The following is a 14,975-nucleotide window of genomic DNA, read 5'->3' as shown; positions in this document are numbered from 1 at the left end:
TCAATCTACCACTGTTCCGAGTTCATTGTCTGGATCACAGAGTATGTCTTTGGAAAAATGGACAGATGTCTAATCACTTCATCGATTTAGCTAGTGGATTATTTCTTTACTCTTCCCAATGCTGTGAAGGTGAGGTTACCTCTGATCTGTGAGGGCTGTCTGCAAGTCACTACAGGATTGTATATTAACATCATGGGGCAAGTTCATCACCATGTGCTCAGGGAACTGTGACAGTCAACACTCACCTGTGACTTTGATTGTGAAGTTGCTTAGAATCTCATTGGTTCCCCAGAGCTTGCAGGAGTAGACTCCAGAATCATCGTAGGAAACGTTGATGATCTTCAACCACTTCTGACCTACTTGGGTTGTGTTGTTGGGCAGGATTTGGAGTCCATCTTTCAACCACACTAGAGCCAGTGAGGAGCCTTGAGAATTGCAAGACAGGTCCAGGGTGTCTCCATTGCCGAGAAGGATCTCCTCCAGAATGGTCCGCTGGCTTCCCAATATGCCTGTTCCTGAGGAGGAAGCAGTGACATTTTAGAAGCTTGGTTATTGAAACATTTAACTCTAAAGTTACCTCTTCCTTCTGCTAACAATTACTCACATTCAACTGTCTAATCTGGCCCACCTAAATCCAGTAAGTCAACCTGAACGATGCACTATACATTGATTTAGAATTATATTTTTTAGAGATACAGTCAGCAGTAGGCCCCTCCAGGCCAGACAGCCCATGCCATCCAATTATACCCTCATGACCAATTAACCTACTAAACTGTACATCTTTGAAATGTGGGAGAAAATCAGAGTACAGAGGGGAAACTCACACAAACATGTGGAAAACATCCGAACTCCTTATAGACAACAGTGGAATACAGAACAAAACAGAAACAGACTTTTTGGCCCAACTCTTCCATGTTGACTAAAACACCTATCTAAGCTAATCCCGCTAGCACCATGTCCATCTAAATCTTCCTTCTCCACTTGCTCCCCTTCTTGGAGCTGCTCGGAGCCAGGAATCATATGGGTATCCAGGATCTATCCAATCCCAGTGCAGAATCCTTGCCAACATTTTACATATGATAAAGAAAATATGAATCAGTTTCTGCGCTGATGGTATTAATCAACAGGCAAGCTTGCACTTGGACCATTTTTTTGCTGCAGAAAATGGCTAAAATGCCCTAAGAACTGCCGCTGGCAGAACTATTTGCATTAACTGTGACTGCAGTTGGATACAGAAGCCACTACCCTGGAGGTTCTGTAGACATAGTGCCTGCCCCCTGTGAGATAAACTGGCTGTTACCTGGTAATGAGAACTCACTGCCTCCATCTTATCTCCCAAGATACTTTCATGTCTTTCTTGCCAACCGTCTGCCAAGTTGTGCTTCACTATTTTCCCGGAGTCTAACAGATGCATTCAGCCAAAGTCCATGGCTTCCAGTCATTGCCCCATGACACCTAATGTCAGCTCAATGAACCCCAGCTTCTGTCAGGGCAGCTACAGCCCTCAGGACTGAATAACAAACAGAACAATTACAGGCGACTACCATCTTTATTCCCACTCTCTCTCTCGCTCTCTCTCCCCCCCTTCTCTCCCTCCCACCCCCCCCACAAATGTGGCTGTATCTTTCTATTTTCTTTAACTCTCTCTCTCTCTCTCTCACACTGTACATTTTAAAACAATTGTTAACTCGATATATCAAGATAACAACTGCAGAGAGGGTGGGAGGTTGGAGAAATCAGACGACTGTCGCCCTATCAGACATTCTCCAACCTCCCATCCTCTCTGCAACTTAACACGTTTACTTCAGCACGTGATGACCGGACTCTGTTCCTCGCCCCGCTGGGACTGTACAACCTGCAGCACTTCCAGCACTCCCTATCTTTGTACTGAAAACCGGCCCCGTATGATCTTCAGAGTTCATGGGGAAACAGCAAACGAGGAGAAAGCATAAATCACGTTTACCTGCTGTGCAACTTGATAGGGCAATTATGAAGGCGTGTGGTGTGTTGGCCTTCATTAGTCGGGGAGTTAAGTTCAAGAGCCGCGAGGTGATGTCGCAGCTCTATAAAACTCTGGTTAGAACACGCGGAGTATTGTAGGGAGAAGCACTGTCCTGACGAAGGGTCTCGGCCCGAAACGTCGACAGTGCTTCTCCCTATAGATGCTGCCTGGCCTGCTGTGTTCTACCAGCATTTTGTGTGTGTTGTTTGAATTTCCAGCATCTGCAGATTTCCTCGTGTTTGCGCTTGGAGTATTGTGTTCAGTTCTGGTCGCCTCATTATAGTAAAGATGTGGAAGCTTTAGAGAGCGTGCAGAGGAAATTTACCCTGATGCTGCCTGAATTAGAGGGCATGTAAAATGAGGAGAGGTAGAACGAGCTAGTGCTTTTCTTTTTGGAGTGAAGGAGGATGAGGGGTGATTTGATAGAGGTGTACAGTCGGCCCTCCTTATCCGCGGGTTCCGCGTGCACGGATTCAACCAACCGCGGATTGGGAAAACCCGGAAGTTCTCTCTCCAGCACTCGTTGTTTCAGCATGTACAGACTATTTTTTCTTGTCATTATTCCCTAAACAATACAGTATAACAACTATTTACATAGCAATTACATTGTATTAGGTATAAGTAATCTAGAAATGACTTAAAAGTAAAGCAGTCCCCGGGTTATGAATGAGTTCCATTCCTGAGTCCGTCTTTAAGTTCAATTTGAAGTCGGAACAGGTACATCCGGTATTATTTAGCGTCAGTTAGTCAAGTGTTTTTCTTAGTATATAGTATATATTTTACCTTTCTCTGCATATAAAATACTTAAGAAACATACGTATTTCAATAATTAAACCACTGCGTTGCTTAGTAATACTTGTAGCTTTCATTGGGGCAGGGCCTTTCACATGCTCCATTAAAATTGTTCAATCGTTGACCGACTGCAGCCTAACGCTTTTCCAATGACCGATGGCGTTTCACCTCTTTCCGATCGCTTTATTACTTCCACCTTACTTCCAATCGTGATCGTGATCACTTTCGTGAACAGAAACACTGCGGATTCAGAGCTGCGCCGCCGGGTCCTAACGTCCACTGCACCGAGACAGGTTAAATAAAGTCCGGGGTTCCGCTGGGTCCTGAAGACCACCTCACTGAGACAGGTTAAATAAGGGACTTGAGCATCAACGTTTTTTGGTATTGCGGGGGATCCCGGAACCAATCCCCTGCGGATAAGGACTGTACAAGATGATAAGAGGCCTAGATAGAGTGAACAACCAGCACCTTATTCCTCAGGGTATCAATGGCTAACATGGTATATACTTTTAAGGAGATTGAAGACAAGTATACAGGGGATGTCAGAGGTGAGTTTTTATACAGAGAAACACAATGCCGGGGTGGAGGTAAAGGCAGATACAGTAGGAACATTTGAGAGACTTTTAGACAGGCCTATGGATGAAAGAAAAATGGACGACTATGTGTTAGGTTAGATTGTTCTAGTGTAGGTTAAAAGGGCATCACAACCTCATGGGCGAAAGGACCTGTACTGTTTTATGTTCTAAGATAGGCTGCAGGCTATCACAGAACTTCTATTGTTCTATGATAACATTTTTTTTTGCACAGAGTGGTGAATGTGTAGAATGCCCTGCCAGAGTGGGTGGTAGGGGCAGATACATTAGGGGCATTTAAGAAACTCTTAGGTAGGCAAGTGGATGATAGAAAAATGGAGGGTTTTGTAGGAAGGAAGGGTTAATTAATCTGAGAGTAGATTAAATACGTCAGGACAACACTGTGGACCAGAGGGCCTGAACTGTGCTGTAACGTTTCATGTTCTAAGTTCTGTTTTATGCTTTATGTGAACACATTTAATCACCTAATGGAACTGAGTCTGCTGTGCTACTACAAGGTTGACCAATCCCAGCTTAACAGCAGTAGTGTAAGTAATTTGCTTCAGCGGAAGAGGTTTGGTTTCTCAATATTTAACGTTGATTTACTGCAATGCTGCCGACGGCAGGTGCTCACCTCCTGGGTCGCATTTGTAGTCCATTCCCGCACATCAGGGCACGCATTGCCAACAGATCTAGAGTGCACACTAAAGTCAAACACCTCACGCTTGAAAAGAATAAACACCACTTATTGGCACCAGCCCACTCTGCTTTGGGCCTGATACGTGTCTGGGTAAGGGTGGAGGGGAAGTGGAGCGATTGTACAGCAGAAGGAAGAGCTTTACACCATTATATATGTTTAAGTAGCACTAAACATTTCGAAGGAAAACGGTTAAAAGCACATCTGTCAACATGTAATCACCAAGCTGTATATTTTGGCCCATATGTTTATACAATCCAACAACTCAGGAATATGCCTAGACAAAGGCAAACAAATAAAATGGAGAGGTAACATAGAGCCGCCTTTCATTCAAGCACAATTTCCGATACATAGCAAACACACTGCCGTTGCATTTTGTATATATTTTCTTAACAGCAGTAAGTGCTAGTGTGAAAGGGTACAATTCTGTTCTGCGTCGAACGCTCAAATATTTTTTATTTACTGGAATACCAGTGCATTAGAAAAACAATTTTAATTTCCAACAAGTCCTCTTAACTCTGATGCACAGCTGAAGCAGCCCACGAGGCCAGCGTAACTGGTCATCCTGACAGCAAGTGGCACGAGTGGCGGTCTGGGAAAGCACAGATGCCTCTGACTTGTACCACGGGACTGCAGTACGTGAAAGGGGAAAGCAGAGAGCTGCCCACATAATGAGGATCAGAATCCAAAATCGCTGAGGCCACATCTTCCTTGTGCTCGTTCCAGTTTCCTCAGCTGGCTTGCTGTACGGCCTGCTTGTTTTGTTTTGCACTTACAAAGGTTCACGGAATCATACCCCCACCACACCCCCGACTCCTTCACCAGCCCCATCCACCTCTCATTCTCTGTGTGTTGGTGACATAAGCCCAGGACTGTCGGCCTTATGAAGGGGTTGGTACTCTACCACTCACCCAATGGTAACGTTTTCAGCTTGCCCTGACAACATTTCACATTCAGAATCAGAAATCTGGTTTATTATCCCTGATATGCATTGTGAAATACGTTGCCTGTAACAGCAGTAGAGTGTAATACATAAAATATACTATAAATTACAATAAGAAATGCGAAATTTATCCACCCTCATTTAAAATACACTCAGAGGCCCCTTTATTATATACATCTGGTCATTAATGTAAATATCAAACCAGCCAATCACGTGGCAGCAACTCAATGCATAAAAGCATGCAGACATGGTCAAGAAGTTCAGTTGTTCAGAGCAAACATCAGAATGGGGAAGAAATGTGATCTAAGTGACTTTGACCGTGGAATGATTGTTGGTGTAGAAGGAGTGGTTTGAGTATCTCTGAAACTGCTCATCTCCTGGGATTTTCACACATGACACTCCCTAGAATTTACAGAGAGGTGTGAGAAACAATAAACATCCAGTGAGCGGCCATTCTGTGGGCGAAAGTGCTTTATCAATGAGGGAGGTCAGAGGAGAACAGCCAGACTGGTTCAAGCTGACGGGAAGGTGACAGTAACCCAAATAGCCATGCATTACAACGGTGGTGCGTAAAGGGCATCTCTGAACACACAGCGCGACAAACCTTGAAGTGAATGGGCTATAGCAGCAGGAGACTATGAACAGGAGGTTCCTAATGAAGTGGCCACTGCCTGTAAATCTAAATCTGAGCTCTGAGCTGTCATTCCTTCCTCTTCCCAATTAACTTAACTAATGCTGTGTACAGTTTTAGTCCTCCTATTTAACAAAGGATGTCCAACTTATGGGCGAAGGTTTGGAAGATCGGTGCAAAGGATTTTCCAGCCGCTAAGGAGCTGCAGGAATCTTCACCTATGTGAGAACTCCATTCATGGATTTGGTGCAAGATTAGGACCACAGTGCAAGTTCTATCTTCATACAGCATTGGAGAAATAAGCCGGTCCTTTATTCCACACAGAGCACTGACATTACTGAATATGGTCAGTAGTTTTCCTGCAACAACAACATCATCACTTCTCGCAGTCAAGTCTGAATGGTTGGGTTAAACTAAACGTGGCCCTTGGGTGGCCTCCGTTTTTACTGGGATAGATTGTCAGGTGGACGCACTTTCAACTTACAAACTGGGTTACGGATAGTTGTCAGGAACAGAATCCTGTCTCTACCTGGGGAAAACACGTAGCATTAGAAACAATACAGAAGAGATTTCATGAGGCTAACTCCAGGGTTAAGGGGAATTCTTGTCACAAGAGGCTAAACAAATCAGACGTGAATTGAATGGAGGATAAAAGAAGAAGGTGATTTTATTGATATGTCTAAAATCCTAATGAGGCATGACACAGCAGGCACCAAGATCTTCCACGGACATATTTTCACGGTAAAACATCGAACTGTACAAGATTGTTCCCCCCCCCCCCCCGAACCCACAGGATCAGATTCAGATTAATTTATTTATTGCAAGTGCATCAAAACATCCAGTGGAATACGTCATTTGCGTTAACGACCAACACACCTGGGGGTGTGCCAGGGGCAGCCCGCAAGTGTTGCCACGCATTCTGGTGCCAACACAGCATGACGAACGAACACAACGCTCGACCGAACAACACAGAACACAACAAGCAAAACAACAAAACAGATCCTGTTCCTCCCTCCTGCACACCCGCACAGGCGGACAGCCGGAGAATGGAGATGAACAGAAACGACACTTCCCTCCTGTTTTTGAGTCTAGCAAAGGCAACGTGGGGGGAGGGGGGCTAAAAGTAGAGCTATGAAAAATCTTTTCCAGTTCAAAGGTAAACAACCTGCCAAAAGGACTGGGATCCTTTAAAACCCAGCACATGTCAATCTTCAGCTCCGAGACTGGGAACTAAGTGTGACAAAGGGAATACTGAATCAGCCTTGGCAAGGAGTACTGGGGAGATGCTACTTACACAGAAGGTAACTTTGGGAAACTCTTTTTCAGCACCTGCCTTTTGTTCCTGTTGTGGGGTCTGACAGCCACCTCCCACACGCAAGGTGTGTGACCACTTGGAGCAACAAAGGGTCACACATGGGGTAAAGAGAACATCAGAGTGTGGTATTAGTAGCAACGGAGCATGGCGTGATAGGTTTCATCCAGACTGCAGCAATTAACTTTTATGGACTTTCACTGAATTACAATTCAAATTAAACAAATGCAAGCCTGTAAAAGGTTATTATATTAGTCTGGGGATCAACTATATAATCTGCAACACGTCTGCGGCCGGCCCTGGTTTTGTGCTTTCTGAAGGCCGTAGCCTAGTGCCTGAGGTTTGAAGGGGTAGTCTCTCATCAACCTTAATGTCCCCATCCCCAGCCTTCATTATTCCCCTCCTGTGAGACCGCAGATGCTGGAATCTGCAGCAACAATATGCTGGAGGAACTCAATGAATTGAGCAGGAATCATCGACCTTTCGGGTTGAGACCCTGCATCAGGGTTTACAACCAAAGCAACGGCAGCTTCTTCCCCACTCCCTCCCCCCCATGGGTTCCTCCAGTTGAACGCTTGCTGCCTTCCCACTGTGTACCCCAGCTTTAGAAGCTCTTAGTCTGCCATTCCTCTGCCAACACACTACATAGTAACACACAAAACTCTGGAGGAACTCAGCAAGTCAGACAGCATCTAGAGAGAGGAATACACAGTCAATGTTTCAGGCCAAGGTCCTGCTCGTTGTGAAACATCAACTTTCACATTCCCCCACAAAATGCTGGAGGAACTCAGCAGGCCAGGCAGCACCTATGGAAAAGAGTACAGTCGACGTCTCGGCCCGAAACATTGACTCTTTTCCATAGGTGCTGCCTGGCCCGCTGAGTTCCTGCAGCATTTTGTGTGTGTTGCATTGATTTCCAGCATCTGCAGATTTTCTCTTGCTTGTATATTCCCCCCTCCATTCTGTGTGTGTTGCTCAAGGTTTTCAGCATCTGTGGAGTCTCTTCAGTTTATAGAAACATAGCAGTTAGGAGCAGGAGGCCATTCTGCCCTTCCCAAAATGCCTGTTTACCCAGATTTAATACTCTGTCCCGACATTCTCTCGTCTGCTCAAGTTTTTGCCCACGTATGTTGGTCAGTTTCAAATATCACTTGAAAACCCCCTCTTGTGAGAGCTAGGCATTTCCTGTACTGTACTGAAACACATTACTGTTACAGCTTAGGCCAGCCAAACCCAAGATTTGAAGGGAGGTTTATGGAATTTTGTTGGCAGGACAGGAAAAAGATTTAAAGACCAGGTCAGGTTTACTTGTCACATGTACATAGAAAGATCAAAATGTGTCATTTGCATCAACGCAGTCTAGAAGGGTGACCATGCCCTTCAGTGCCAATGTAGCTTGCCCACAACATAGCAACCTGTATTGGGAGGAAACCGGAGCACCTGGAGAAAACCCATACGGTCACGAGGGAGAGCGTGCTTACAGACAGCAAAGGGAACTGAACCCCAATCGCTGATCGTGGTGATAGCGTTACACTGCCATGCTGCCCTAAGAGGGGTGGTTCGAGGTTTATCAGTGAGCTCATTGTCATCGGGTAGGCGAGGGTGGAACTTGGCCTCCATCGCTGTCTGCCATTCACCGGGGTCCAGCTGCACGCCACAGCTGGTGCGTGTCAGATGGGCACAGCTGTTCTGCTGGGAAAAGGGATTATCGGCACCTGTGGGAAATATTCTGTCACACGAAGCAGATGAGGAGAAAAGACTGAAGTAGATAGACGTGGTGAAGATGCAGGAGATTTGAGCTCTCTGGGTGAGAGTGGACAAGGTGAAGCCCAAGCTGGTGCTCTCAGACTTGCCAAGGTGCAGACAGCATCCAGGCCTGGACCACCATCCCTGTTTTACCATGGGAGAGCATAGGGTGGGGGAAATAACTGGCAAGACATTAAAGCTCTGAATTATGTTGCAAAATTTGTTTTGCCGCAACAGTACAGTGAATAGATTAAAATTGCTACAATAATAAAATATTAAATTCTGCTAACTTCTTCACCTCTTACTGCTACATTCAAAGGTGGAGGGAGGGTTTTGGGGAATAGGGTGTGTGGCTTTGAAGCTGAAATCAGGAAACTGGGGCTTACAGAGTCATTCCACATGGAAGCAGGCCATTTGACCCACCAGGTCTGTGCTAACCATGAAGCATTCATTCCAGATCCATCCCATCTTATTCCACAGACTCCAGTCACACACTAGAGGGAGATTAACGTAGCCAGTCAGCCAGTCAACCCGCACGCCTGTGGGTTGTGGACGGGAACCAGAGAATCCATGGAAAACATCTCTCACTGGAGTGTAGGACAAGGTTCAGACTAACCGGTTTGATTAGGAGATCCCGTGTTAGAGAGCAGGATGAGTCAGGGTCAAAGTAAATTTATTATCAAAGTACGTATATGTCACCATTTACTACCTTGAGATTCATTTTCTTGCAGGCATTAGAGACATACGTTAGAAATTATGAAAAACTACACATAATCAAAGGCTGACAAACAACCAATGTGCAAAAGGAGACAAATTTTGTCAATAAAAAACAAATAATACTGAGAACATGGGTTGTAGAGTTCCTGAAGTGAGTCTGTAGGTTGTGGGATCAGTTCAGAGTGAGTTAAGTTATCCACGCTGGTCCAGGAGCTTGATGGTTGAAGGGTAGTGACTGTTGCTGAACCTGATTGAAGAGGATGCTAATGGCCAAACACCCAGCACTATCTCAGCAGTACTACAGGCATTTCTCTGTCTCCAGTCGGTGCTAAACAAAGGTTAGCCAGTGGTGGCTAGTGCTATCATGTTTGTTGTTGTGTGCTGGGGCAGCAGGCTGAGGGTAGCAGACACCAACAGAATCAACAAACTCATTCGTAAGGCCAGTGATGTTGTGGGGGTGGAACTGGACTCTCTGACGGTGGTGTCTGAAAAGAGGATGCTGTCCAAGTTGCATGCCATCTTGGACAATGTCTCCCATCCACTCCATAATGTACTGGTTAGGCACAGGAGTACATTCAGCCAGAGACTCATTCCACCGAGATGTAACACTGAGCGTCATAGGAAGTCATTCCTACCTGTGGCCATCAAACTTTACAACTCCTCCCTCGGAGTGTCAGACACTCTGAGCCAACAGGCTGGTCCTGGACTAATTTCCACTTGGCATGATTAACTTATTATTATTTAATTATTTATGGTTTTATATTGCTATATTTCTACACTCTTCTTGGTTGGTGCGACTGTAAGGAAACCCAATTTCCCTCGGGATTAATAAAGTATGTCTGTCTGTCTGTCTGTCTGTTCACAGCCACAGAGAGCTGAGAATAAACCTTCTACCTCTCCAATTACAAACATAGATTGGTTGCTCAGGTGTGTCAAAGATTGAGGGAAGACCTGATCGTATGACTGTAAGACGCAGGAGCAGAATTAGGCCATTCAGCTTATTGAGCCTCCTTCGCCATTCAATTGTGATTTCCCCCACTCTCAACCCCATTCCCCCTGTAATCGTTGATACCCTTACTTTTCAACCTCCACTTTAAATATACTCAATGACCTCCATCTGTGGCAATGAATTCCACAGGTTCACTACCCTCTGGCTAAAGAATTATCAGAGGCATAGAGAGTAGATGGAGTCTTTTACCCACTGGAGGGTATGGCTTTAAGGTGAGAAAGGGGAAGATTAATGGAGATTTACAAGGCAAGTTTTTTTTCCTCCGAGAGTGGGATAGTCAGCAAGGACTTGGTGGGTTGAAGACCTGTCTTCATCCTGAATGATTCTACGCCCTTGCTGTAAATCTGTTGAATTTGCAATGACAAGACCTGCAGTATAACTCTAATTTGAGAGTAGAAGCGAGGCATAACCAGTCAGTACTGCATCAGCACCTGTCACTTGAGTCAAAGCCCTAATGAAGCAGGCAACACACAAGATCCATTGCACCCACTCAGAACCTACGGTACGCTTATCTTTCACATGCTGTGCTTTGAGAGGCTGTCAAATACGCAGACACCAAAGGCACTTTACGGTGACAGGGGCAGCCACTTAAAACCACTGTGCAGGCACTCTGAGCCACGGACATCCCATCCACTCTTCATCTCCATGTCTGTTTCTACTTGAGGGAGGAAGCCAGATATCTCACAGAATGCAGAGAAATGGCTCCATTTTCAGCCAGCTTTGCATGCTGCACACTGGGAGCTTTACCATCTGCACAGACTCCAAGAAATATAAAATGTGGAAAGAGGCAATTGTGCTCACTGAGTCTGTTCTCACCACCCACTTACACAAATCCCATTGTCTCTTCTTTACACATTCTTGTCAACTCGCCCCTGATTCTACCGTGAACTAAACACTAGGGGCAATTTCCAGTGGCCCTAAACAAACACAAACACACACACAACTGGAGAACTTATTTCACTTGAGGACCACAGGGCCTTGAGAGTCCATATGAATCAGAGAAACATCAAAAAATACTTTTGCCTTCTGCTCATCACCCAAAGCTCAGGAAACCTAACAGGCAAATGCCATGACAATGAGATTTTCAAACCCGCTTCCCTTCCTCTAGTCAGCATAGCATGACCTTGAGTGAAACTTTTTCCAAGGTTTGAGACAAAATCATGTGAAACGGGTTTGCCTCTGTGTGCATGCAAAAGTCTGTTAATTGTGTGGCATTTGAAACACCTTGGTTTTCTATTTAATTAACCAAGTGGAAAATGAGAACACTGTAGCTTAAACCACAAACTATTCTGTTTTTCATTTGTTTTGTAGTTACATCATAATCTGAGAGTTCTGGAGCTGGGGCCCAGGATTGAAGGCCCAGACTTGGCCTGCCCTGAGGTTGGAGGCCTGGCTGTCGGTGTGAGGGTGTGGAAGAGACTCATTTAGCTGTTGTTCTCTTGTGTCATTTTGTTGTTGCTGTTGCTTGTGTTATTTTGCTGAACATACTGGGCATGCCATGTTGGTGCCAGAATGTGTGGTCACATTTGCAGGCTGTCCCCAGCACATCCTTGAGTGTGTTGGTTGTTAATGCAAATGACAAAATTCCACTGTATGTTTTGATGTGCGTGGGATAAATAAATCTAAATTTGATTACGAGCAGCAGAAAGGAAACTGCAGTCTGGTAATTAGCTTGATTTTTAATTTATCTTTTGCAGATACAGCACTTCCAGCCTGCCCACACCGCCCAATTTCATCCCTGCGACCAATTAACCTACAAACCTGTACGTGTTTAGAATGTGGGGGGAAACTGGAGCACCCGGAGCTTTGGTTGTGATAACTTCCATGGTCAAATATCCCAACTACCATCACATCAGAGCTTTGAGGTAGCACGTGCAAAGTGTAGACAGAGTGCATGGAGAGGTGGAGGTGGCTGGATTCCATCATGAGCTGAGCCGTGTCCACAGCTCTCTGCAGCTTCTTGTGGTTACATACAGAGCGGTTGCTGTACCCAGCTGTGACGTATCTGGATAAGATGATGTTGTATGTGTTGCATATATGAAGATTTAAATCAGGGGATAGCCATTTTAAGAAGCAATAGCAAGAACCCAGCAAATAACTGACACCTTTGGCAAGGGACACAAAAGAGAAATTGAAGAGAAAAATCTGACGTAAAGATACGGTCTTGACTTGGATCTTCCAGAGTGCCATATTTGCACTTCATCAACTGTCTGGTAGTGAGGCAAATAATGAACAGACACACAAGGTACTGAAACACGGAAATAGATACAACTGCTCTTTAGTATTCCTAAAGAGTGTTTTCAGCACTGCCTCCCCCCCACCCCCATCCCGATTGATGTTCCTGAACTTTGGTGTTTATGTTGTTAAATCTGTGGCCCACTACCCACACTCCTCCCCATAGTGAACCACTGAAAAGACAGCCATGCGGTAAGCAGGACAGACAGCACAGTGGATATTTTGAGAATTTTTCCTTCATCGGGGTGAAAAAAAGGGACCCATTCTCCAATAAGTTACTCATGGAGATATGTGCGATTTTTCTGATTGGTGTCCTTTCAAAACTACCAGCTGCTTTCAGCAGTCCTGGATTCCATGCCTCGAGCAGCACCCAAGGGGCAGCTAAAATCCATCCTCCCGACCTGTGGCAAACCAACTCCAAATGAAGCATTTCCTTCATCTTCAAAAATCACCCACACTCATCCCACCGAAACCCTTCAACCCACCTGCACGCACAATCGGAAGCCAGCGGAATTAAGGGCGTGGGCGCACGAGGAATAAAAGGAAAGGCTAGTACAGTTCGCTAAAAGGGATTGAGCAGAGCACGATTGCTGACACAGAGCAGCTGCTGTGGATGTTAATTCTATATAATCCCAAAACTTCACACATCACTGGCACTAGGTCAACAACATGAGATCCTGAGCCACCAGATAACAGGAGGCATGCAGTGATTGATATAAGGAGGCACCTTTTTTTTTTAAACTATTTCTTTAGTTTTTTTTGGGAGGGGGAAATCTAGGCAATGCAAGAAAGGTCAGTACTTATTGTCCATTCCTAAGTCAGGGTTCAAGATCGCTTATTATCATTCTTCAGTACATGAATGCAAAGTAGAACGAAATGATTGTTACTCAGCATCTGATGCAACGTTAAAACAACCCAATAAGCATAAAGAACACAAGGAGGCACAACTTCTTTCCAAGCCTCTGGGCCTTTACCCAAGGTCAAGGACACAATATAAAAAAACATAATAAATATAAATGCAATACTGTAAAACACAATGCACAAATAACTGTTCCATACACAGAATGACTGTGTGTACATAAGGAGATGTGTATGTAGTGGGGGTGGTAGGCTAACTGCTTCCTGTACCAAGTAGCCTGTGGCCTGCAAGATCATTTCACAGGGAAGAGTCATTATATCCCTTTCAGCCCACCAAGTCTGCGCTGGCCGTCAAGCACAACTGATTCTACACTAATTCCATTTTTATTCTTCCTACATCATCATCAGATGCTCCTAGGTTCTACCACACATCTACACATCAAGAGCAATTCTGCTGACGCTGGAAATCCAGAGTAACAGTTACAAACTGCTGGAGGAACTCAGCACATCAGGCAGCGTCTATGGAGGGGAACAGACAGCCGACGTTTCAGCCCCACACTCTTCATCAGGACTGGAAAGGATGTGGGGGAAGAAGCCAGATAACTTAAGAGTGCTCAATTAATCTACCAAATGCGCATATCTTTAAGATGTGGGAGGAAACTGGAGCACCTGGAAGTCACAGGGAGAATGCAAAACCCATACACAGACAGCACCCTGGGTCAGGACTGAACTCAGATCTTTGGCGATATGGTTTGCGGTTCTAGTCGTGTGACTGTGCTGTCCAAACCCGGGTCCGAGCAGCCAGCAAAGGTGACACCTTGGGACGGGGCGGGACACACCGGGCGATTCCTCTGCGTCATAAACTGGCCCTTGGTAAGAAAAGGGCTGCATTGCCACAGCGCCCTTCACCGCCTCTGGCCCTCTCGAAAGAAGCCCTTTCAAAGAGTGGGCACTGCAGTAGAGCAGCGAATGCTATGCCGTGCACAACAAGTGCTGGGCACAAACAATCTGAACTCCGCTGAGACACGTCCAGCTGGAGTCCGAAGTTGAATCCAGTATCTGTTGTGTGGTTACCAGGCAGCCTGCAGCCGTTCGCTTGAAATGCACGCAATCCAAACAGCTTCAGCTTCAGATGGAATTTTTATATTTTGGTTACCAGTGCTCACTAAAGATTTCAGTGACTGCTGTGAAACGGCTAGTTACAACCTCTGCTGGTAACACTGCAGTGGTCCGGTGTTTGTGGCTCTGATGTTCAGCTGGGACTAATCAGGACAGAGGAAATGGTTGTGACGAGCCAGTTAGATCAGTGCAATGGGACACAGCCCATGGGTCGGACTGCCTTCCTGAAAGAAACTTAAAAGTTATTATTTTTTTAAAAAGAAGACGTGTACAAGCTGTAATTGGTAAAAATGAAGCTATCATTTAGCCAGATGCTACCAACTGACTTCAAGCCCAACAAGT

General features: G+C 45.3%; 1 protein-coding gene across 9 annotated transcripts in view; it reads right to left on the bottom strand.

The window, feature by feature from the left end:
* The window catches only part of LOC140726206 (fibroblast growth factor receptor 3-like), a 271,549-nt gene that overhangs the window by 69,093 nt on the left and 187,481 nt on the right, over positions 1-14,975 (bottom strand). For all 9 annotated transcript variants that reach the window (XM_073042271.1, XM_073042272.1, XM_073042270.1 and 6 more), the window contains one exon: positions 246-515. In XM_073042271.1, coding sequence (XP_072898372.1) covers positions 246-515 — 270 coding nt within the window. The remainder of the gene's footprint in view (positions 1-245; positions 516-14,975) is intronic.

Source organism: Hemitrygon akajei, chromosome 4 (genome assembly GCF_048418815.1).
Source record: "Hemitrygon akajei chromosome 4, sHemAka1.3, whole genome shotgun sequence".
NCBI lineage: Eukaryota > Metazoa > Chordata > Chondrichthyes > Myliobatiformes > Dasyatidae > Hemitrygon > Hemitrygon akajei.
The sequence above is the reverse complement of the archived record's forward strand: the minus strand, read 5'-3'. Positions and strand labels throughout refer to the sequence as shown.